At 45.6% G+C, this 26,512-nt stretch overlaps 1 protein-coding gene across 1 annotated transcript in view; it reads right to left on the bottom strand.

The window, feature by feature from the left end:
- Window positions 1–26,512, bottom strand: part of LOC144824267 (contactin-associated protein-like 5) — a 1,441,011-nt gene that overhangs the window by 627,267 nt on the left and 787,232 nt on the right. Inside the window, exon 12 of the mRNA XM_078683402.1 lies at window positions 20,629–20,735. Within this exon, the coding sequence (XP_078539528.1) occupies window positions 20,629–20,735 (107 nt within the window). The remainder of the gene's footprint in view (window positions 1–20,628; window positions 20,736–26,512) is intronic.

Below are 26,512 nucleotides of genomic sequence, written 5' to 3'. Positions count from 1 at the left end.
TTTGACTGACTCTCTCACTATGGGGGTCTATTTTATACATGTCAGAAACAGTCTAACCGTTTCACCTAGGGGAGGACTTATACAATCAAACTGACTGACTTATTTTACTAGACCTGAGCTTTAACTTATACTCCTGTTGCGGAGTTTTCTCTAACAAGGAAGGGGTTGTAGTAATGTCTTTTGCGGGACAGTCCTTAAGAGCAATGTTCTGGCAATCTTTCGAATCCTGGGAAATGTTTTTAGAAACGGATTTCAATCCTTTAAAAAGTTTAATATGAGAAAGGTGGATCCATCCTTTTCTGCCTTCCAACTTGACGGCTGTACGGGTGGTGAGGAGGACCTGACGGGGCTCCTTCCAACGAGGCTCCAGCGGACTTGATCTGTCAAAATTTCGGACCATCACAAGGGAACCTGGAACGATTTCGTGCGGTGCCACCTCGGTATTGTCTGGAAAGGCGGCAGCAACCTGTGAACGACATGAGTTGAGGGCAGACATCAAGGAAGCTAGGTAATCTGTCAGCATATTACATGAAACATCGGTAATACTTCGGGGTCTAGGAGTACCCCACATGTTAGGGGGGCGGCCGAATACGACCTCATACGGGGACAGACCTGATCTGGAATGTGCGACCATGCGCATATAAAACAAAGCGACTGGCAGAGCTACTAGCCAGTCCACACCTTTTTCTTTACAGACTTTGGCAATACGGATTTTCAGGGTCTGATTATGTCTCTCAACTAGACCAGCTGCTTCAGGATGGCGTACACAATGGAACTTCCACTGGTACCCTAACAACAGGGAAACGTGCTTCATGAGTTCGGATGAGAATGGCTGACCGTTATCAGAATATACGACTCTAGGGAGTCCATATCTAGGGAAGAATTCACGAACCAACTGCTTGGCAGTGGTCGCGGCTGTGTAATCTGGAACTGGATATGCTTCTGTCCATCTGGACAAAGCGCATACAACTACAAGGACATACTTGAAACCTCGACATCGCTCCATCTGAATATAATCCATCTGTAGGACCTCAAAAGGGTGGTCAGGGGGCTGGAAACCACCTTGTTCCACCGGGACACTTTTACCTGGATTAAACTGACAACATATCATACAGGTACGGACTTTCTGCTTGGCTGCAGCTCGTAAATGCTTGTTGAACCAAATGTTCTGGATACTGTCTAACATAGCTTTTTCTCCTAAATGTGCTGGACTATGTGCGGTATTAATAATGACTTGAACCATAGAATCGGGGAGAAACCATGTGGCTCTACCCTTCGTTAACCATCCTTGATCTGTCTGGACCCCTCCTTGTTCAGACCATTTCTTGATTTCATCGGGAGTAGCATGTAACTGGATATCTATGACATCTTGAGTAGGGTCCTTAACTGTCATACATGTCATCGGATCTGGAGTATGTGTCTGATTAACTGGAATGTCTGGAGTCTGTGCTGTAAGCTTGGCTGTGCGATCTGCTAGATCGTTACCTTGGGAAATAATGTCTGTAATTTTCGTATGTGCTTTGCATTTCATGATGGCAATGGATGTCGGTAAATGTATGGCATCTAACAGGGCTTGAATAAGGAGACCATGCTGAATCTTGGTTCCATGAGAAGTCATGAAACCTCTCTCCTGCCAGAGCACTCCGAAGTCGTGTACAACTCCGAATGCGTAACGTGAATCTGTGTAAACATTAACTTTCAGGTTCTTGGCATGTATACAGGCTTGTGTCAGAGCGACTAGCTCTGCTGCTTGAGCGGACAGGGTATCAATACGGTGTGTTTCAATAACTTCAGTGTCAGTAGTCACTGCATACGCGGCGACTAGTTCTCCTGTACTAGTTCTCATACATGAACCATCCACATAAAGTGTCAGGTCGGGGTCTGGTAACGGAATGTCTGTCAGGTCTTGTCTTGGCTTTGTCGTAATGTTAACTACTTCCACACAGTCATGTGTGGCTGGATTTGAATTAACTGATGGTAACAGTGTAGCAGGATTCAGGACGTTGCAGCGTCTAATTTCTATGTGTGGCTGGAACAGTGTCAATTCATAACCTGTTAAACGTGCAATTGTCAAGTGCTGAGTTTGTGTTCGGTTTAAAAGAACTTCTACTGAATGTGGAACTTGTACTGTCAGGGAATGTCCTAAAACTATGGAATCACTTTGTCTGATAGCTAGTGCTGTGGCTGCAACTGACTTGAGGCACGCAGGCAACGCCTGGGCGACTGGATCTAATGTGCTCGAAAAATAAGCACAGGGCTTGGATTGTCCTGCTTGATCTTGTGTGAGAACAGATAATGCTGTACCTTCACGTTCTGTAACAAAAAGTGTAAAAGGCTTACTGTAGTTCGGTGTAGCTAGAACTGGAGCTTGGCATAAAGCTTTCTTTAACTCGTTGAAACTCAGTGTATGTTCAGATGTCCAAGGGAGGACAGTCGATACGGCTGCCTCCTGTGTCGTTAACTGTATCAGTGGCTTGGCTAGAAATGCATACTGGGGAATCCATTGTCTACAATAAGAAGTAAGGCCGATAAAGGCACGTACCTCCTTCTGGGTTCTGGGCTGGGGAAGACTCGCTATTAACTGGATACGGTCGGGTGTCAACTGCCTACCCCTCTTGGACAGCAAGTGTCCTAAGTATACCACTTGCTGGACACAGAATTGAAGCTTCGAAGGGGACACCTTGTGCCCCATCTCGGCTAGGAAATACAGAACTGTCAGTGACGCTCGCTCGCAGTCACGTTCAGAACGGGCTGTGATCAGTAGATCATCGACATATTGGAGCAGGGCAGTGTCAGTTGGCATGTGAATGTTGTCTAGTTGTCTCTTGAGTGCTTGACTGTAAATACTAGGACTTTCTGTGAAACCTTGAGGAGCGCGTGTGAACATATAGCTCCTTCCATTTAAACAAAATCCGAAAAGAAACTGGCTGTCTGGATGAATTGGAACACTGAAAAATGCATTCTTGAGGTCTATGACAGTGAAAAACGTGGCTTCGGAATCAATAGCTGTTAACAGGGAAGAAATGTCTGGGACAACTGGGTACTGAGGAATAATACATTTATTAAGCTCTCGTAAATCAATCACTAATCGATATACTGGGGGTGCATTTGGATCAGTACGTTTCATGACTGGAATGATCGGAGAATTACATACATTGGAGTCAGTTTCTACAACTACTCCTTGAACAATGAGCTCGTCAATAATTTTGGACAAGGCTGCTACAGCCTCAGGTGGCAATCTGTACTGTCTGATTCGGGGTAACACTACACCTGGTTTGAGAGTCACACGATGGGGTGTGATTTGCATGTAACCTACATCAGTTGGACCTTGCGCCCATAAATGCTGTGGAACATTAGACAGTCTGGAATCAAAATCTCGTAATACATAGTGACCCTTAAAGTCACGTAGGAACAATCGTATTCCCTCTGGGGAACAGCAAATAACTGCACCTAATTCTTTCAGTGTCTTAATGCCTAATAGATTTTCTGGACATGACTTAGTAAGTAACAGATCAGTAGTGCGGGACAATGGACCTACTTCTAGAGTGACTGGCTTTGAAATCTCATTAACTATTGGTTTTCCTGAAAATCCAAGGGAAACATTTCTTGAGCCTGAGAGCGGAGCCCCTGGAACTTCGGCGTGACTGATTGTGGTCCTACTTGCCCCTGTATCGATCAAAAACTTTCTGTCTTTCCCTAATACTTGACTGTGAACATAGGGACCTTCTTGATCTACAGGTATCTCGATGAGAGGCAAGCCTACCTCCCTCTCTAGGCTGTTTCATGAATATGGCTGGTACTCTGGATACTCTGTCTGAGCATACTGGTACATCTGCGATGTAACATGCTGTGTTGCAGCAATGGGCTGCGGTGCGGGAACTGTCTGTTGTGCATTCTGTGGCTGAGGAGTCTGTGAAACTTGTTCTTGTCTAGGCGGACGTGGTCTTTCTTTAGTCTTACCAGTAGCTATATTATGTTTCAGAACTGCACACTCATTTATAAAATGACCTGGCTGTTTACAATAATTGCAGTTCCCTTTAACAGGAGCTGCAGGATGACTGGCTTGATTCGGACCCCTCTTCTGACTGTCTTGAGGAATAGATTGTGCAACTAGCACTTTCATTTTCGTGTCTTTCATACGTTTTCTTTCGTGTTCTTGCTCTTCCCTGATTCTATTCTGGTGATACTGGAGCATCTGGAGCATCTGGGACGGAGTGTTAGCTTGCCAGGTGCTTTCGTCTTTCAGAACTCGGTTTTTAATTTGTGGACTTGAATTCTCGACTAATTTAGTAACAAAAAGGTGAGGGTATGACTCACTACTTGTCTTGAGACCACTATTGATACTGAAACATTTCTCAAATCTAGAATAAAAATCACTAATATCTTCGTCTTGTTTCTGTTTACAGGCTGAGATTGCATCCCAGTCTTCTTTTCTCGTTGTCAATAATCTGGGTAAAACTTGAATCAATAATTCTGGTAATTCTTTACATTTATCTCCTAGACCGGTACCTGGTACTCGTGCCTTGTCTTCAGCTTCTAGAGCTGTCCAATCTATCTTTTTCTCTCCCACCTCCCATTCTTTTTCCTTTAGCTTTTCATACACCCCTGCGGGTAACAGGACCTTTAACATTTTAATGATATCTGGGTAAGTATATTCTCCCATACGGAGCATGTCTTTTAATTCTCTATGGAACCCTGCTGGATCTTTGTCATGACAGGGGATTAATTTCTTCATTTCAAGAAGTTCCATCTTTGTGATTGGAGTGTATACAAACACTCGTTGCATTTCGCCACCCGTTCCTTTAACTGGGTGGACTTCTCGTAACGGATTCTGTCTATCTATGTAGAATGGTTTACTTTCTGGGGGTGAGACATGAACAAAATGCGGGTTCAGAAACGTTCTATATTTGTGACGTTGTTCTAGAATGACACTAATTAAATCGGTACCTAGACCTCTCCATCTATACTGGAGTAACTCGTTCAGGATATCGTGCAACGGACCTGGATCAGAGTGCTGACCCTCATACAGAGTAATGAGGTGCTGGATCATATACGTACCCACCAGTCGCTGCTCGGCTGGGGGCAATTTCAGAAACATTTGTGCCACTATTTCGTCTGGAAAAGTGGTAGAATCAGTAATCCATCGGACTGCTGATCGGACTAGTTCTTGTTCATGCATGGTACTTAACTCACTATAACCGATTCGTGATTTTAGGATGTGATCGGTAGCTTGGAATACTTGTTCTAGAGAACCTTGTTCTGGTGCTGGATGATGAACAATAGACTTGTGTTCTAGACGTAAATGGCGATCTGGAAATCTAGATTTTCCTACATACGCTATTCTGGCGGGATTCTCGTTCTCTTCCTCTTCAGGATCAGAGATACTTTCTTTCTCGCTTACTTGTGCTACTTTACGCTGGTCGTGTAACCTTATTATTTCTTTACGGATTTTCTTGTACATACTCTCCATAGCACTGACGGTCTTGTGCTTACCCTCGGCTATATTATCACTCCACCTTGTCAGAATTCTCATTTCGGCTTGATCTTTAGACGGGTAATCTTGTTCTCTTATTAGACAATTGATCAGGAACTTTAATATCATGAGCTGGATCTCGGCTTTCCTTTGAGACATAATCTCGCCAATACTTTCTGGATCATCCCCTGTACGGATGAAACGATATATTCTGTCTAGATCTTCTTTCATATTCGGTAAGGTGACTAGATACTCGGTCACTCTCCTTACACGTAAGGAATATAAAACCATATTATATTCGCCTGGAACTGGATCATAGACACATTCGTTAAGGGTTTGCCTGATTTCTGTAACAGACTGATGTTTAGGCGTGCGCTGTAACGCTTGAGCATGTAATTCGAGTAATGTTAAACGCTTGTGTGGCGGCGGGGTTTGAGGAAGACCTCCTCCTGCGGCCCCTAGACTGGAATCGTCTACTGATGCCTTTTGTGCTGGCAAGGTCGGTAATTGTAACGTGGGCTGGACTTGTATGGCAGGCTGACCCGGGGGAGCTGTTAAGGGCACCCCGGTGCCTGGAGGAGCAGGAAGTGCCTGATTTACAGGGACTGGCGGAGCGCGAACGGGATTTGCATATTCGGGGACTGTATCGTCCAGATAGGACGAAATAAAAATATCAGCTGCTGTCGGTTTGTGACGTAGCTTGGTCGGAACTAATGGTGGCGGGCAATTACTAGATGCCTCTGGGGTCGCTTTTGGCAAACCTTCGGCAAGAAGAGGATACATACCCTTAATGAGGGCATGCCTCTGTCTGTCTGACTGTTCGGCTTTGACTTGTTCACCTATCTCGATTAATTCTCTTTCTTGGGCTCGTTCCTGGGATTCTCTACTTAACTCTGACTTTCTGACTTCCTTTTCGGTTCTTTTATGAGCTTCCTTGCGCCATAACTCGATGGCATCTTTCTGTGACTGTCTGGCTTTCTTTTTCCATAATGCTTCTTCTACTCGCATGATACATTCGGCATCCCATGTACCCGATACGGGCCATCTATACTTTTTGTCTAACTGTTTGGTATACTCTACCCATAAATCTAGATACAATATGGCACTTATGCCATGTTTCTGATACATAAAATGACCTGGACTGTCCCTAGGCGGAACAGGAACTGCTTCCTCTAATAAACCCTTTCTAGTTTTTAACTGACGTAACTTGGAAAAGAGCGGCATTGTAAACTTGAATCGGAACACAATACAATACACGAAAAACAATAACAATTGGGAAAACAATTCAGGCATACCACGACATTGGAAAGACATTAAACAACATTATAAATAACAGTTCGAACAGAATATTACCTGGAATACTGAGAACAGAAATACAAGAATTTTCTCGAGAACGGAACAGACTAGAGTTACTGGATGCACTGCTGTAACAGTACGGAACATACCGGTCCCATAAAAGGGACGCATCAAGACCCGTATCCACCTAGGTGAACACTTCGTTTGTGAGTCTGGGCACCACCAACCCACGGACCAGGAGTCAATTTAGAATGGTCCTGTCTAGATACTACCCCAGCAGTGGTACTCACCGGGCAGCAAGAACGGAAGGCCTCAGACTGGACTGGACGACGGACGACGAACTTCGGACTTCAGTTACGGGTGGGCCTCCGGATACCTCGGACCTTGGACTCTTGGCTTGGGCTCTGGTCGGGACTCGCCGCGTTCCTCCACCGTCTCGTTTGGATGCTGGACCGCCTCCTCCGTCTCCTCCGTGGGCCTGAGGGATACTTGAAGCAGAAATATCTGCACGTGGCCGGTATGGTTCCGTCACGGCTGCAGAGGGTCAGGGGGTCGGCGTGGCTTCACCGACGCGTGGGGAAAGGGCAAGTCCCTATTCGGGCGCCATTATGTGGTATATAAATAAATAATACCGGATCTATTTTTGAATGAATGAATGAACAACAGATAGCTCAATAAAATAAGAGTCAAGATTCGAGGTAGTAGGAGTTTCTGCAGGTTTATTACAGCATAAGGACAGGATCGGGACAACCTGCATAGGAACAGGGGCCCAGCAGCTGCTGGGGCTGGATCTGGGATGAGCGCGCTAACTTTTTAATAACAATACATCAACTTATATACATAGCGCAAACACATAGCATTACATTGCAGTAGGCGTAACAGTGGGTGGAGCAGAAGGCGTGACGCGTAGCAGTCGCGAGAGATAACAGTAAAAGTAGGTGTAACTGGGAGTATACATAGACATGTGGTGCAAACGTAACAGAATATGTCATGAATGGGCGGAAACATAGGAGGAGGCTACCTAAGGAGCCGGGACCTCTAACCTAATGGTGCGCGTAAACTGGCAATGACGTGTTACTAGGAGAAGCTGGGGGCTACGAACTCTGTGCTAGGAGCAGAGACTTGAGTCTGGAGGGTCGGAGCGACATGTACCTAAACCCTATCTGGTATCTGATGTTTAGGGAACATGTTGATATAAACTAGAAGTCATGAGGGGAAAAGGCTAACTTGATTCTAAGACTGGACCATGCATTATTCTACATGTAGTGCGTGATGAAGAATATTAAATGACCATTAATACAGTATTTCTCTAACGTGGAGCCGAATAGGCTAGACAATGACGGAAACTATTGATGCAGTTCAGTAGCTTAGGAATGCAGAGAAGAAGGACTGAACTGATAGCTGGAATCATAACATACTCTTGGCAGACTCAGAGGCAGAGCCAAGCTGCACCGGGCACTGCGAGGCAGGAAGTAAGTGAAGGGTCGAGGATACAGGTGGGGGCTGTATCGCTCCTCAGCGAGGCTTTCAGGAGACAGGAGCTGAATCTGATGTCCGGGCCCTTTTGAGGCCTAGAAACGGGGACTTTATAATGAAATAACGTGCACGCTGGGAAACGTGGCAATATAACTTTACATAGGCCTGATATTCGTAGTATTCACGAGGACTGGAAACTGACATACCAGAGGTGGACACAACTGTAATTGCGTCATTAATCAGACATGGGGGATAACATATGCATATTGGTCATGCACACATAACCTATGATGGATGAGGCGTAGGGACACAGAACATGGCAAAATTTACTTTTCCACATGGGACAGCCAGTGTGCTGGTGGTACCCCGGCGCTTCAGAGCTGTCCTGCTGGGGCTGGCTCATGATGTGCCACTGGCAGGACATTTGGGGCAGGACAAGACCTTTCAGAGGCTTGTCACCCACTTTCATGGCCCCAAATGTGCAAGGGTTCTGACAATCATTGCAGGACATGTCAGACTTGCCAGGCAAGTGGAAAGAGTGGGGGGAAGCAGAAGGCTCCTCATCAGCCATTCCCTGTAGTCAGCACCCCCTTTGAGCGGGTGGGTATTGACATTGTGGGGCCCCTGGACCCCAAGACAGCCATGAGCAACAGGTTCATCCTGGTCTTGGTGGACCATGCCACCCGGGACCCGGAAGCCATACCTCTGAGGACAGTGATGGCCCTTGTGGTGGGACGAGCACTGATGAGAATTTTCTCCCAAGTGGGATTCCCTTGAGGGGTAGTGTCTGACCGGGGAACCAACTTCATTTCTAAGTATATGAAGTCCCTGTGGCTGGAGTGCGGTGTAACACACAAGTTCACCACTCCTTACCACCCCCAAGGAAACAGGTTGGTTGAGAGATTCAACCTTACCCTGAAAGGCATGATTATGAGTCCTGAAGAACCTATGAGGCGTAAGTGGGACGTCCTCTTACCATGCCTGTTGTTTGCATACCGTGAGGGGCCACAGAAATCTCTAGGGTTCAGTCCCTTTGAGCTTCTCTATGGTCACCCTCTGAGTCTGGTCAAGGAAGGCTGGGAGCAATCTTCCAGGAAACCTTCCCAGGATGTATATAGCTACATGCTGGCCTTCAGGCACCAGACTAGGCGTTTCAGGCAATTAGTTGAGGCAAATCCGGAAGCCAGCCAGGAGGAGATGAAGCAGTGGTACGACTAGAATGCCACTCTGGTAGAGCTTGTTTGCATATCGTGAGGTGACACAGAAATCTATAGGGTTCAGTCCCTTTGAGCTTCTCTATTGTCACCCTGTGAGTGTGGTCAAGGAAGGCTGGGAGAAATCTCCCAGGAAACCTCCCAGGTTGTATATAGCTACATGCTGACCTTCAGGAACCAGACTAGGTGTTTCAGGCAACTCGCTGAGGCAAATCTGGAAGCCAGCCAGGAGGAGATGAAGTGATGGTTTGACCAGAATGCCACCCTGGTAGAGCTTCAACCTGGTCAGAAAGTGCGGGTCATGGCACCAGGGGAGCCTTGCACACTCCAGGATAAGTGAACATGACCATTTGAGGTTGTGAAGTGCAAAAGACCTTTTACCTACTTGGTGGAATTGTGGTCTCCCAGGTACCCCTTGGGGGTCCTGCATGTCAACCGCCTGAAGCCCCACTTGGAGAGGTCCGAAGTGGGCATGCTCCTAGCGACAGATGCTGGAATAGAGGAGGAGACCGAGCCTCTTCCTGACCTCCTGTCTGCAACAGAGCGAGATGGGTCAGTGGATGGTGTAAACCTCTCTTCCACCCTGACCCCTCAGCAACAGAATGACTGCCGCCAGTTACTGGAACAGTTTTCTGATCTGTTCTCCCTGGTTCCCGGTGTCACTGATTGGTGAATGCATGATGTACACACAGGGGACAGTCTTCCAGTGAAGCACAAAACTTACAGGGTGACTGACAGGGTAAGAGCTTGCATCAAAGAGGAGATCTCAAAGATGCTTGCGTTAGGGGCGATTGAGTCCTCTAACAGTCCTTAGGCCAGCCCAGTGGTCTTGGTCCCAAAGTCTGCCACACCGGGTGCCACACCAGAACTCTGGTTCTTTGTGGACTACCAAGGGCTCAATTCAGTCACGATGACTGAGGCGCACCCCATCCCCAGAGCTGATGAGCTCATTAATCGGCTAGCGGCTGCCCAGTACCTCAGCACGTTTGACCTAATGTGTGGGTACTGGCAGATCGCCTTGACTTATGGGGCAAAGGAGAAGTCAGCATTCTCCACACCAGATGGGCACTTCCCGTTCCAAGTTATGCACTTTGGGATGAAGAATGCCGCTGCTACCTTTCAGAGGTTGGTCAACCAGGTGCTGGCTGGACTGGAAGAGTTCAGTGCCGCCTACCTGGATCACATTGCAGTGTTCAGCACCAGTTGGGAAGAACATCTGTGCCACCTCTGGGAAGTGTAGTTGGCGCTACGGAAGGCAGGCCTTACGATCAAGGCGAGTAAGTGCCAGATCGGGCAGGGTTCTGTGGTGAACTTGGGACACCAGGTTTGGAGCGGCCAGGTGGCGCCCCTACAGCCCAAGATTGAAACCATCTTGGCTTGCAAACCCCCCAAGACCCAGAGAGAAGTGAGAGCCTTTTTAGGACTCACTTGGTATTACAGGTTTGTCAAGGGGTATGGCAACATTGTTGCACCCTTGACAGAGCTGACTTCCAAGAAGCAGCTCAAGAAAGTGATTTGGATTGACACCTGTCAAAAAGCTTTTGAGGCCGTGAAAGCTGCCATGTACACAGCGCCTGTGCTCCTGCCACCCAACTTCTGCAGAGAATTTATCGTTCATACAGACGCTTCAGAGCATGGTGTGGGGGCTGTTTTGCCACAGATGAATAAGGGAGGCCTAGATCAACCCGTAGCCTTCATCAGTAGGAGGTTACTTCCACGGGAACCGAGGTGAAGTGCTATTGACCGTGAGGCATTTCTGTGGTCTGGGCACTGAAGTAGCTGAGACCATACCTGTTTGGGACTCACTTCTGGGTTCAGACAGAACACAGGCCCCTCGGATGGCTGATGCAGATGAGGGGTGAGAATCCAAAGCTGTTGAGGGGGTCCATTTCCCTACAGGAGATGGATTTCACGGTGGAACACCACCCTGGTGCAGAACACGACAACGCTGATGGTCTGTCCAGATTTTTCTGCCTTAGTGCTGAGAACTCCCAGGAGGTAGGGTAGTTCTCCGCACATTTCAGCTGGAAGGGACACATGTTAGACCTGGCACCTTGGTGTGGGTCTCCCTTTCATTTTTGTTGTTGCCTCGTGTGTTTTTGCTGGTGTTAGATGCTTTGGGCACTGTGCCACTCCTGTCCAGTGCCACAGTGCAAGGGCTCCCTATTGTAAATTAATGTATGATTTAGTGATTCCATGATTGGCTGGTTTGGTTTACCTGTCAGACCCTAGCACAGTGCACCAGGAGTGCCCAGGGCTTGTAAATCTAATGCTGCTGGTGGGCTTGCAGCACTGCTTGTGCCACCCACAGAAGCAGACGGTAAAAGTGTGTCTAAGGCCTGCCATTGCAGAGCCAGTGTCCCTTTTCTTCATATCAGACACCCCTATGGTAGGCCCAAGGGCAGGGTGCACTGTAGGTATAAGGTAGGACAAGCCCTGATGTGGGTGGCATGTCCAAAAAGTGAATTACAGCCATTTTGTTTTTTCACCATTGCAAGACTACCTATTCCCCATAGGCCAGAATGGGAAGTTAGATTATTACATTTTATAATCCTAACTGACTCAGGGAACATAGTAGAAATTCAAGTTTAGTATGCCTGAACTCAGAATGATAAAATACATCTTTTAGTGAAGTTGATTTTAACAATCTGTATTTGAAAATACCACTTTTAGAAAGTAGGTATTTTCTTGTCTAACTATCCAAGCCTGCCTCTGCTAGGTTGTGTATTCCTTGTCTGGAATTTGAGTGACAGGGGCTGGGGGATTCTAGGAGACAGGGTGAGTCAGCCCAGTGGTGAACAGAGAGATCTGCATCTAGATAGGAGGGAGGAGTTGCACCTGAGACCTGAATAGAGCTAAGCCTTCCTTCCACAATGCTGGCTCCACCTCCTGTGGTGCGTCTGATGTATCTGCCCTGCACTGTGAAAGGAAAGAAGGAGTCATGCCAACAGAGTGCTCCAGGACTGACCAGAACTGGTTTGGACTAGGCAAATGCCTCTCTGCCTTCAGAGAACAAAGAGAAACTGTGTATAAAAGAGGGGACCCAAACCCCAGAGAATTAGATCACTTTTGGACAACTAGAAGAAACCTTTGCTGAGGAGAGGAACCAGAAGAAACTGAGGAGATACTATCCCTAAGCTGAAGTGCTGCTTGGGGAATTGGCCTGCAGTGGTTGCCTGACTGCCAAAGAAAGGAGAAAGGGGCTTTGTGTACTTTCATCAACTTTTAAGGATCTTGAGAGAAGAGCTTACCTCCTGCTGAAGTCTCAGGAACAACAAACTTCAACCACCAGCTCCCCAAGAGTGCCTGCTGCTGTTTTGGTCCTTCTGAGGGACTGCGTGTCGCAAGGAGCTGGAAGCGCGAATCACGAAGAAGAAACGCGTCGCCGTCGCAGCCGCTGCCGTTGCATCCCTGAACAAGGGTGTCGCTGCTGTAGCTGACGCATTGCACGGCATCACAAGAAACGTCTCCAAACATCGAAGAAGCGTGTTGCCGTCACAACCGTTGCCATCGCATTTCTGAACAAGGATGTCGCTGCTGTAGCTGACGCATTGCACCGCAGAAGTGCCTCACATCCACGGAGAAGCGTGCCTCCGTCGGAGCTGCTGTCGTCACATCTCTGAACAAGGGTGTCACCTCTGCAGCTGTCGCATCGAGCAGAAGCATCTCGCATTGAGAGAGAACAGTGTAACCGCCAAAGCTGCTGTCGTCGCATTTCTGAACAAGGGTGTCGCCGCTGCAGCTGACGCATCGAGTCGAAACATCTCGCAACATCGGAGAAGCGCTCCGCATCAAGTAGAAGACGCCATCTTTGTTTCTTTGCATCAGATCTTCAACGCATCACCGTCCTTGCGTGCCAGGGACTACCGCATCACCTTTCCTGCAACACTTTCGTTGCCCTGCATGTCGCATCTTACGGCACATTGACTCAAAGTGCAGCATTTTAAGATCTAAAGAGAACTAAGCCAATTCAACCATTTTTAAGTACAGTATTGTGGATTTTTGTTGTTTGTGGTCTTGTGTTAAATCTATATAAAGAATACTTATTTTTAAAATACAACTGTGTGGTGTCCATCTGTAGTGTTGTCACTGAATTACTGTATGTGTTCACAAATGCTTTACACACTGTCTCTGAGATAAGCCTGTCTGCTCGTGCCAAGCTACCAAGGGGATGAGCAGGGGTTATTTTAGGAGTGTACCCCCCTTACAAGGGTCCCTATTTGTCACAGGTACCTACCTATGCCAACTAGAGACCCCCAAATCCAATATTTATCTTTGCTGAGCTGGAGCTGGGGTGACGCTCACTCGTTACTCCATGATCTTTGCTCCTCTGCATTCCGTGATGGCAGGTCTAGAGCCCGCCATCTCGTGAAACTTGATTTACCTAAAATGGTCGCTCCTTGAATACTTGTTCCCGGACTAAATTTTCAAACAGGGATAAAGGTCCCTGCTCTGTCTCTCCTGGCATGTCCCCCATCCCCGGCCTTTAAAGCCTCACTTATCTCTGCTCCCACTAGTCATTCATGGCAATGGCACTGCCCTGCTCCTCTGCTCTTGAGCTGAAAGAGCACATGTTCCAGCCTGACTAGGAAGGCTAATTTCTTCGGCCTTCTTCTAATCCCACCCCTTTAACTACCTTCACTAATGGGGCGGCCATCTTGGAGCATTATGATCTGCTTCTGATCCCTCCCTGTCTCACAAGACCCATCCTCATTGAGGTGGTTTTCTTGCATCTCCCCTGAGAAGGTCGGTAATTCTTGGTATATTACTAACTTGGGAGCTCTTTGCGCTACTTCCTTGGACTTTGCACCCACCCCTTCTGCTCTAAGGTTTAATCCTGGCTACTCACTCAGCAACTTAATAGGCCAATATGAAGGCCGCTATGATCGTCTAGTTTTGCACTATCCCCTCCAGACACCTGACTGGGACTCTCTGCACTCAAATCAGGACTGTTAACACCGTCTACCTCCGCATCAAATCTGAGACATCCATCTAAGATTGCTTATTATCACTTTGCCATTCGATCGAGCTCTCCACTGGAAACCTGTCGACTTCCACCTCTCTAGTTATCCTCCCGATTAAATCTCTCTCTATCATGCCCTCTCTCGCTCAGTGCATACTGTACTCCAGACTAGAGAAGCTAGGTATTAAAAGCTACATAATTAATTATCCGCCCAACCTGTCCAAAAATGTGATTAAATCTCTGAAACATAGACTGCTCAAAGCTAATCCAGAAACCCTTATCTCTGGTCCCTATTTTTTTCTAAAAAAAGGTGCTATTACTAGTGATCTAGGGGCATATGTAGCAAGCCCTTTTCACATTCGCAAACGGGCAGATTCTCAGAATCGGCCCGTTTGCAAACAGGAAAAGGCCTTTTGGGATGTATCATCCCAAAAGGGCATCACAATTAGAGCATCGCAAAATGTGCGATTCTCTATTTTACGAATGCATTTAAGGAATAGAAAATTGCAATTCCTTAAATGCAATGTATGAAGCAAATAAAAAGTGCAATTTGGCATTAAGAAATTGCAAATTACCACCAATTCAAGTTGGTGGTAATTTGCAATTTCATTGAAAAATACACTTTTCTGCATTTTTTAAAGTTGCCATGTGGCACACATACATGCCCTTAGGGCATGTGTGTGCGCCACTTGTGTACACAAACATATGTCAGGGGTGCAACAGGGGGTCCTTTTGACACCCTTGCAGCCTTGAAATTGCATTCTCAATTTTTGATTCTCTAATTGTGAATCACACATTGAGAATGTCTTCTCATTCATTCATAGGAATGATTAGGAAGGTATTACTTAATTGTGAATCGCGATTTGCTATTCGCAATTAAGGAATATTAAGGAATAGCAATTATTATGGTGATTCCTACATACATAGCATTTTGAGATTCCTTAATAGCAATTCGCTAAACATCGCTATTAAGGAATCGCAAAAGTGCTTGTTCATACTTATGCCCCCTGATCTTTAATACTAAAAGAAGAGCTCAATGGAGACTGGCGTTCCATTCTTTACTCAGAATCGCCTCAGTTAAGAAATTTCCAAACGGCCTAAGACTCTTGGCTGTGGCGTCACACATATTTAGAGCAAATGCTACCATATCCATCTACAACAATGGGACTATCCTAATTCAAGCCTCTGATCAGGACATGGGCATAATTGATGACAGGTTCGCCTTCATCAAAAAATCGCTGGAAGAAAGTGACACTCATAATCACTCTAATCACGTCCTTCCCCTAACTTTGCAACAGGACCTCCATGATCTCTCTCTAATGAGCCATTATAATCTGTTGATTGCCCCACCTACCTTGAACAACATTCATAGGGCCTCGGTTCTGCCACATTTTGGCTCCACAGACTCACCCACTGTGTCCTGACCTCCCAGACTTGACCACCTCCATACCCGTAATGCTTGAGCACACGTTATCCCTAGCTCCATCCACCTCTCCTACACTTCCCCCACTCCCCTTTCTCCTGGCGCCCTCCTAGATAATTCCCTTTCTCCACAGCAGACTCACCCACTCTCCACCTGGAAGTCAGTTTCCCCTAACCTTATCAACACCAAGAGACCCCGCTCCCTTTCTAATCCTCAACTCTTGAACCTTTCCCCCCTTCCACCCAAACACCTTCCACACGCCAACTCTAACTCGTATTTGCTTTGCTCTCCTGTCCAACAAAGACAGAAATCCTCCTCAGGGGAAGTCCCCCCATCTCATCGTCCCCTTTTCTGGGGCTCGCCTCCTTGCACCTTAGTGAACAACCCTCCTCCTCCCCTCCACTAGAGCTATGAATCACAATCTGGTCCTGCATCTAAGCTCAGGGAAATAAACAGAGAGCGTCTAAAACTCAAAACTGACATATAAAATCTCATTAACATCACCTCGGAGCTGTCCCTTGACTTCTCTTCCAACAAGACCTCGCAGGAGATCCTGCCTATGTACCACCATTACCCTAAAGTACCATCTCCTTCCACTATGTTATCGAGTGACCGTGGGCAGAAGCCCCCAGGCCGAACTGGAATACCACTCCCTACCCTAATGCCCCATCTAGACCCGCCAGATCCAAAAATTATTTTTCGGAACGTGATATTCTCTCCCTCCTCTGAGCATACAACTCCTCCCTTTTGATCATTTCAGTTCTTTCTGGAACCTCTCTAACTTCCCCTATACACGCTCCTGGAGCAACTATCCCAAGCATGGTACTACAGAGGCTATACAAAGCATCACATATAACCCGCATAAATCTCCCAGACCCAACGCTAATGCCTTAAACATTAATAACCTCATACAGATCTCCATTACACAGCCAACGCTCACTGACCACATATCACACCTGAAATGCATGTTACTGTAGATCAGCTGTGAAACATGCCACGGACCTTGCGGATCTCATCCTTGTTCAGGAACTAGACCTCCTTATCTTCACCGAAACTTGGCTCACCGACTCCTCAGGTCCCATCTTTGGCATTCTAGTCCCTCCGAGCCACATTATCAGACTCAATCGAGATAAGAGAATGGGAGGTGGCATAGCCTGTATCTACCACAAAACTCTCTCAGCAAAGCAGTCCCCTTCGGCAAATCTCTCACCCTCAGCTTTATGCAGCCTACACATCTTTTACCACCCTCAAGGAGACAACCTTCCTCTAATTTAACAACCTATGGAAACCATTGCCTCAAACCAGGGACGGCACTGCCCCCAGATCTTCCTTGTTGACTTCAATCTCCATTGGAATGACCCGAATGAACAGGCGGTAAATAGTCTCAAAAACTTCCTAACTGACCTCAACCTGACTCAATTCTGTGACAGTTCTACGCACAACTTAGGCTTGACCCTCGATCTAATCATCTCCAATCCAACTCCATTCAGCTTGAATCTATTCTCCAGTGACTGGTGGGACCATCACTTTATCTCTTTCCGCATCCTAGAATGTTGGAACTTGAAAAGATCACAAACATTAAAACAAAAAGATTGGAAAAGATCGCTCTAAAGGACAAACGTAAATGAGCGTATATCTGGTTGCAATATCTCCCTACCGCCGCATGCAAACATGCCCGACATTCACGACCTCACTGAGCACTACAACAACTCCATGCTGACTGCCCTGAATGCAACTGTCCCCCTTCAACTAAATAGAAAATCTAACAAAGACTCCAAACAGTGGTTCAACGACAGCTTAAATGCTGACAGACGCAGCTTGAGACTAGCTGAACGCTCTTGGAGATCCGCTCCATCTATTGGTCTCCTAAAAATTCTAAGACTAAAAAGGAGTAGATACAACAAACTCATCAGAACAGCGAAAGCAACCTTCTTCAAATCCCAACTTGATAAAGCCAAAAATTGCCCAAAAAGACTGTTTGAGTTGATTAAGTTACAATCCAATAACACTCCTATCCAATCTCCTCTTATCTCCTGCCCCCAGCCAAACTGCGATGCCTTTGCTGACTCATTCCTTGAAAAGACGAACTAGATCGAATCTGATCTAAGGTCTGCCCTGATCGATCTTTCACCCTCCCTTGACTCCTCCTTACCCTCACTCCCTCTTACTCCGCCCTGTCTCTCCCCTAAAAACAATGCCTCTTTGAGTCAATTCACACCCCTTAACGACACTTCCATCTTCAACATTCTCTCGACCCAGAAACCTTCAAATCACTTCAATGATCCCCTCCCCCCAACTTCTTTAAAGAAATGATAAGGGGCCAGATGTAGGAAGGCTATTACCGGTCGGTAACGGCCAAAATTAACGAATTTCAGCCTTTACCGACCGGTAATAGGCTTTTCTGTTGTAGGGGCCGAAATTAAGGATTCGGTACTTTACCGAATCGGTAATTTAAGGAATCGGTAAATTACCGATTTCTTAAATACCGATTCGGTAGATTACAGAATTCCTATTGTATGGAGCACTTAAATGAGTGCTTATCCCATGTTAGGATTCGTTATTTACCACCAACTACACATTGGTGGTAAATAACGAAAAAAAAAAAAGCAACTTTATGCAAATTGCTTCAGTGCCATGTTGCAGACATACATGCCCTTGGGGCATGTATGTCTGCAACATGTGCACCCATACACAATTGAGGGGTGCAACAGGGTGTCAAAGTGACACCTTGCCACCCTTCAATGTTTTCCCCATTTTACCGAATCGGTATTTACCGATTCGGTAATTGCCATTCATTCCTAAGGGGCTCCAGGCTAATAGGAATGAATGGCAATTACCAAATCGGTAATTACCGATTCGGTAAATACTGAATCTTAACGATTCGGTCATTTTTACCGATTAATTTGCTACATAGCATTTACCGATTCGAAAATACCGAATCGGTAAAATTCGGTATTTTCGAATCGGTAAATACTTTTTACCTACATCTGGCCCTAGATCTCTAGTCCCGCTCTGGTCCAAAATCATCAATGCTTCTCTTCTTCAAGGTGAGAACCATGACTGCCTGAGGGCGGGCCTGGTTCTCCCTATTCTCAAAAAAACGACGGCTGACCCTAAAGACCTGAATCATTTTCGGCCATCACAAACATCCCTACTCTGGAAAAACTCCTTGAGAAATGTGTCCATGAATAACTGCGCAAACACATTGTGGAATTCCCACTTAGTGACCAATTCCAATCTGGCTTCCATCCCGGCCACAGCACTGAAACGGCCATCACTCATATAGTGGATAACGCTCTCATATTGCTTGAACAGAATGAATCTTGCCTACTAATACTACTCGATCTCTCATCTGCGTTTGACACTTTCAAAAATACCAATCTACTTAACCTTTTGGAATAAAGGATGGGGCTCTCAGGTACGGTACTAAAATGGTTTACCTCTTTTCTCAATAACAGAACGCAGAGAGTCAAATCCAATCAAACTCTATCCAACTCCAGCCCCTGCGCACTGGGGGTACCCCAAGGGTCCTCACTCTCCCCCACGCTCTTCAACCTTTTAATTGAACCACTTACTGTAATCCTCAAAGCCTCTAACATCCAATATCATATGTGTGAGGAGGAAACCCAACTGTACATGAAAATCTCATCCCCTGAAGAAATCAAGATACTCAACTGAACCCTGCACAAAACCCTTAATTGGCTAACCTCCAACCACCTCAAACAAAACGCCCTTAAAACTGAATTGTGAATGCAGCGACTAGGCTCATCACTGGTTCCAAGAAGACCAACCACATCTCTCCTGACCTGAAATCTCTCATGTTGCTTCTGTTTGAGTCAAGAATTCAATTAAAAATTGCTTGTATGACCCATAGAGCACTACACTTCAACACTCCTCTATACCAGGCAAATAAGCTCGAACTATCGGGTGGCTCCCGTTTCTCAAGGAGCTCCAGTACATAGCTGCTCAAGCCGAAAATAATGTAAAAAATGAAAACCTACCATTGTACATTCTCTGGTATTGGCCCGAGAATCTGGAGCTCCCTCCCTGTGGAAACAAGAATGATTCCTTCAACACTTGCCTTCAAAAGAGAAGTGAAAGCTCTACTGTTGCGCACTGCGCTGAACTAGAAGCTATTCTCCTTTTGTCTCCAATATGGTTTAGCCGATTAATCTGCTACCAGGCAATTGCTACGGCCTCAATGTCGCCCTCTAATATGTGATTTTGTACCTGAAGTATATATCTCAACTTTTCTCCCACCGCTATCTGCCTATGTCTTCCGCAACTCATATGTAAAGCACTCTGATACCCTCTGGGGTCATGTGTGCGCTATACAAAACTTTAAATTATTAAAAATATAAATAAATACATCTAGACATCATTGACTTTTACAAATTGAAAACACTTTAAAATTATTCTTGTTTGAAAAAATGCAAATAAATAATTGCTAAAAGTTGTAACTAGATCGATTTAACCATCGCCAAAACGTACCTCTTCACAGATCAAATTGTTATAATCATGACGCCACCAACAACTCAATTAAAAAAGCTACATTTTGTTAACTAAACAATCTATTAATTGTAGATGATAGCCGATTGAAATGTCCAAACTCCTAAGACATTTAATGAAATGTTTGAAAATTCTGATAAGAAGCTGTAAAAACGTATGCTAGGGATCACTATGCCAGAAATGAAAGATTAGTCAATTGCCACTATTATATATTATAGTCTGTATATCAGATTTCATTTATTGGATTACATTAGCATTTAATTTAAATACTCACATCTATGACAGGTGCTTCCACTGTACCCAGTTCCAGTGCAGTCACAGGAGAAAGTGCCCCAGGACTGCGAGCATTTAGCTCCATGTTCACATAAATTTGGCAAACACCTATTTGAAGAAAAAGAATGGTTTAAAGGTAATTTTCTTGGACTATAATAAAGAAGTGTGTCTTTAGCATGTGCACCAGGACAGTATGTGCTATTGGCTTACTGTGATGTGTGCAACAAAGCTTAAGCCAAACTCGTAGCATGTGTTAATTAGGAGCCTCGTTTCAGTTCTCGGAGGGGATTATACACGTTTACTAAAATGTACCCTTAGAGTTAAGGTGCAGTGAAATGAGATGTGAAGTCCATCCATCAGAACCACATGCAATTGCGCACAGGGTACAGAGGCAGGGGCGTGGAGCCAGCAATAAAAAGGCCATTCTGAAACTACAAAATGGACAAATGGTAATTACCCTTTTCTAGAGCCTACAATAAGGCATCCTTCAGGTGCATACACATATTATCATCAACAAAAAACTTTTATTACGATCGCCAGGATCCTAAAAAGTACACAGAACAGGTATAAAATAAGAATATAAACTTTTAGGAAATAAAACATTAAAAACAGTTTTGTTAGGTAGATGGGCAAAGAGCTAAATGCAGAAATTCGTAGAAGAATAAAGTGCTTCATGCAAGTAGCTTCCCACGCCTGATCCACAGTGCGTACCAGAATCTTAAGAGGCCAAAAACCATTGGTCTGCAGGTATCAATTCATAATGTTCTTATTACCTCAAGATAGTGTCCCGGGCCAACAAGTCTACACAATGGAAACATCCATTTCATCCTCAGGGATAAGTAATGGGGGGCAAAAGAAAAGTAAATGGACAATTGGTTCTGGGAAAGCTTTACATGCAGACATCAAAAGAAGCACTAGAACACCACTTAAAACAAAATAATCTGGTGGGCAGAGTCTTATAACGGAACTGTAAAAAACGTTTGCATGCCAACGTTGGAATAATTTCATCTATAGTTGATCAAACCATGGAATTGATTTAAAAAGCAGAAAGTCTTTTGTCAAACTATTCGCTGGTTCTGCCTGGTCATTGCCAGTGTCTTTTCCCAATACAGTTCTTTCAGCCTCACTCTCGAGAATTGCACTATACTTTCCGATTGGTCCAGAAGGTCTCCATCCCCAAACTCTCCAGTAATTCGTGTAAGGAGATGAACCACCTAATCAATGGCGCCTTAGAAAATTTCAGTAGATCCTTCAGAGTCTCTCAATAAGATTCCAGCTCTTCCACTGCCCATAGCCTGAACCAGAACATTAGCAATTTACAATTCAACTTGTGTTTCAACTGCCTATGGGCGAGGTCCAAGTACAGACATTTCAAAGGGGAACTAACAGGAAGATCAACCAGCGATCTTAGGAAGCGGTTCACAACAATTGTAAGGAGGGATTGATTGCCCGGGCCCCATGGCTCAGCACCATGAAGAAGTCCTCCTAAAAGCATTGGTGTTGTAGATTTCGGGGCCTGGGGCAATTTACAGTGATACCATCTTCCTGTGTATTTTGCTGATGTGGGCACATTGGTAGATTAGTTATAACTTTGCTTTTTCCATATGTGCCCCCCAGCTGATCAATGAAGTCAGGCGGATGCCCAAGTAATCAAAGACTTCTACTTGCTTCAACTTGGCGCTACCAGCCCACACAGATCTAGTTGTTGGTTTATTTTTCCCTCTATTAAAAAGCATGTACTTGGTTTTTGACTCATTTAAAATCAAGCCCCTGTCATCACAAAACCTTATAAAATCATTCAGGAGTTGTTGGAGACCCTGCGGCGATTTGGATATTAGAAGCATATTGTCGACAAACAACAGTGCAGGTACTCTTCTAACACCAATTTTAGGGGCATCACAGCCGTCCCTGTCTCCATAATCACCAACTCCATTGATAAAAAGAGTAAAAAGGGTGGGCGCCAACACACAACCCTGCCTCCCTCCACGTTAGACAGGGAAAGTTTCTGTTACTTGGTTCGCGCCCCACCTGACCTGTGCTGTGTTGGATGAATGGAGTCTAATTAAAATGTTTAAAAGATTAGCAGGGAGGTCCATCTCTTTTAAGACCCTCCAAAGCCTAGCCCGGGAGACTAGGTTGAATGCAGTGCTCAAATCGACAAAGGCCACATATAGGTTGCCCCCTTAACAACTACTTTCTCCCAGTAAATACAGATAAGACAGAAACCTAATCCAGGGTACTGACTTTCATACAAAACCCTGCCTGGAAATCACTCAGGATTTGGGACTCCATCATTCAGTCCTGTATCCTTCCTAAGACCTGTTTACAAAAAATCTTTTGAAGGGAGTCTGTGAGGCTTATCGGCCTATAACTCATCAGCTTGGATCCATCCCCTTTTTTGCAAATGGGCACTATTTCAGCAACCTGCCATGATGATGGAAGTAGTTACCAAGTTTATGTATGAACCCCAGAGCATTTTATCCTCTCTGTACAGGTCATTAGGTATTCTGTCTGGACCCAGGGCTCTTGCTGGCACACATGATGAGATTGCTCTTTGAGTTTCCTCCATGGAGGTGACCAAAGTTTCACCTTCCCCTCTCAGGGACTCATCCCTCATCTCGCTAGTTTCATCACCTTTGTTTGTGCCTTACCATAGAGAGGGCGAAAATAGGCTACCCACTCTTTGGGCTGGACAGTGGATTCAAGGGTTTGCCTTGTCCCCTTTAGCCAGTCTGCTGCCTATCTCCAGAAGGCCTTGGGGTCTTTATCCATCAGTGCAGTATGTAAGGAAGCCCAGAGAGAACCCTCCCAAACCATTTTAGCTCTGCCAGTGACCGTTTTATACTCAGCTCTACAGTATGCAACTCCGCACATGGTCTACATTTTAATGCATCAATACGTGCCCCCTTAGCCTTCCTGCAATCCTGGTTATACCAGGGACTCTTAGTATCTTGCAGCAGATCTTTATGTTGTCCCCCATTCCCCCGCACAATGGGTGGGCATCTAAGTGTGTCCCTTATCTCGCTAAAGAACCGCTCGTGGCGGGGGCCCCAGGCTTTCCACTGCATCCTTGGCAGGTAGCTTGACCAGCTCCTGGATCAACTTCCTTGCTTTTTTCTTCACTGCTTCTAAAGCTGCCGGATGCTGCTCCACCCAGCACCACTTAACAACTCTTTGGTTGTTTGTGACCGAGTGCACACCCAAGTCAGGGCACCCTCTTATGGCTGTCTGTGAGGGGCCAAGTTTTGTAAAAACAAGAGTAAGGGCATTGTGGTCACTCTCTGATTTTTCACCACTACCATATTTTCCACCAAGGGCCAAAGATTGGGGGTAATTAAACAATAATCTATTATACTGGTGTGACCGGGTCTATTAAAAGTGTGTTCCCTATTTGGGTCCGACCTAGTTCTACCATTTGTTGCTCTTACATAGTGTTGTAGAATCAGGGCAAGCACCTGGCTCCCTCTCTTCATCCCCCTAAGTTTTGGTAGATTTAAGGTAGGGATTGGCCACTCACGATCCCAGTCCTCAGTTAGGTCTGGAGGGGCAGAAGCAAGGGGTTAAAAAGTACAGTTAAAATCATCTGCCACCAATACTGAGACACTATTGGTGTACTTGGCCAGAGCCTGATCTAATGTATAAATTGTAATAGTTTGCTCCGAGGCACGGTCGACTCTATTGTAGACATTACAAATTCTGATCTTCCAGCCACTGAACAGAGTCAGCTCAAGGGCCAAGATGTCCTGTGAATCAACACAAAGAAGCTTAACTTTGGACCCCAATGCATTTTTTATTCAAACTGCTAGGCCTCGCGAGGGTCTACTCTGCTCTTTCCTGCTAGCTTCAATAGTGTGGACAGAAAACACACTTCTAAAGGGGGTGGTCAAACTCCAGGTTTCCTGAAACATGATTACATCACAGGTGTCCACAAAACTACACGAATCTGGACCTGATTGAAACTTTAGGATTCCAGTCACATTCCAAACTAGAACCCTTAGGTTAGAAGATACAGGTACCTAACCTTCTATTGCGGGTTCAGGGGCTATACCACAGACTTCATAGGTGATCAGGGGCTCACCTACAGAAGAAGAAACAGAGGCTCTACCTTCTGCTGGCGTGCCACCAATGGGCACTGTTCTGGTGGGTTCATTTACAGTCAGGGTCCCGGTGTAATGTTCAGTGTTATATGCTAAACTTCTAGGTATCAAAATTTCTGATGGGGGCAAAATCAACGAGAGTCCTGAATTACCTAGATTTCTTTCACCGAGTTGTAGTCACCTTTGGCCGAACCCTGTTCCTCAAGGAACGGTACATAATCGTTCCCCGATAAATCTATGGGGCACTAGCTCCAACCTTGGCGTCTATACCTAATAGAGATAGAGGTGTTGGCCAGGGGAATGGTACGTGAATCTATCAGCAATAGTCCAATGACCATGTTCTTATCAAATAACTTCAATCATGTCCCTGTCAGCCCAACGGAAAGGAGAGTCTTCTTGCATATTTAATGTGGTCTCTAATTATCGAATAACAATGGCGGGTGGATCTCAGCCAATAAATGACTTTATTTATTTGTGAGTCATGATCTTTAGACCCAACCTTAGAGAGTTTGGGCACTTCAGTGAGGTAAACCATATCTTGGGCATCCTGAACACTCTGCCTTGTGTAAATACCATCCCCTACTGACCCCATTTCCTATATCTCCCCGCCCCTTGGCCTAGGAGTAAGGCCTTCATCTAGGGTCACTTCACCTCTATCTATTGCTCTGGATCGGGCACTGACATGGACAGTATCTGACTGTGTGTTTCTAGTTGCCAATGGATATATAAGATTTAGATGGTGGTTCCTGGGGCTGTCTGGGGGTTGATGTAAGGTACTGTGTGGGGTAACTTTATTCAGTGGCTCTGCTATCCTCCGAGAGTAAGACCCTGTGCTCCTGTCCTCTGCTGTGAATTGTACTATTGGAGAGGGTGCTAAAAGTGGCCCGTGGTCTACATCCTTCCTGCATGCTGCTCCCTCAGGTAAAGGAGCAACCTCCCTTCTGAAGGCAGCCACCTCATCTCTCAGTGACTCAATCAGCGACTTCAGTTCAAGCACCTCAGGGGCATGGACCTACAAGACACTTTGGTGATCTTTACCCACTCCTGAGCACCCTACCTCCTCATGGTCAAGGACATCAAATCTATTTGGCATTCAATTTGGGTAACTTGTACTGGACTAGGGGACCCACCTGACTCCACACATTGCACAGATTTAATGGTGTCAGGTTCCAGATTGGAAAACCGTTTTTCAGACCCCTGCTCGACCCTTTAGTGCATTGTTTGAACATGTGTGGAATAACCTTGCCATATTTTCTCCCTTGTGCTGGTTTGGGTGAGGTGTCTAAAGTGGCTGCGGGATCATCATCTGTAGTTATGGCTGGTTTAGTTGTGCTGACCACCTGATAAGGGGAGCTCAATGGGTCCGTGTCTGCTATTTCCTGATACTCTGTTAATATTGTCTCAATACGGTCCATTGTCTTATGGCAAATAGGACCAAGAGACTTCTTCCTCTTTTTAGCACTATCCATGCCCTGAACCTTATCATGTTTCTTCCACTTTCTCATCTTCCTCTGATTCCTTGCTTGGTTTAATAATAGGAACCCGCCACTACACTTCTATAAGAAGATACTCAAAGGCTCTATTGTGGCCCTGTTTGACTTGGCCCCTTTTGCAGGGTCATCCCTGAACTTTTTGCCTTCCTCCTGTACTTTCTCTGACCTGTTTTTGATGGTTTTATGACTCTGGGCACTTTACCACTGCTGATCAGTGCAAAAGTGCATATGCTCGCCCTATTGTAAATTAATGTATGAATTAGTGATTCCATGATTGGCTGGTTTGGTTTACCTT

Source organism: Lissotriton helveticus, chromosome 3_1, assembly GCF_964261635.1.
Source record: "Lissotriton helveticus chromosome 3_1, aLisHel1.1, whole genome shotgun sequence".
Lineage (NCBI taxonomy): Eukaryota > Metazoa > Chordata > Amphibia > Caudata > Salamandridae > Lissotriton > Lissotriton helveticus.
The sequence above is the reverse complement of the archived record's forward strand: the minus strand, read 5'-3'. Positions and strand labels throughout refer to the sequence as shown.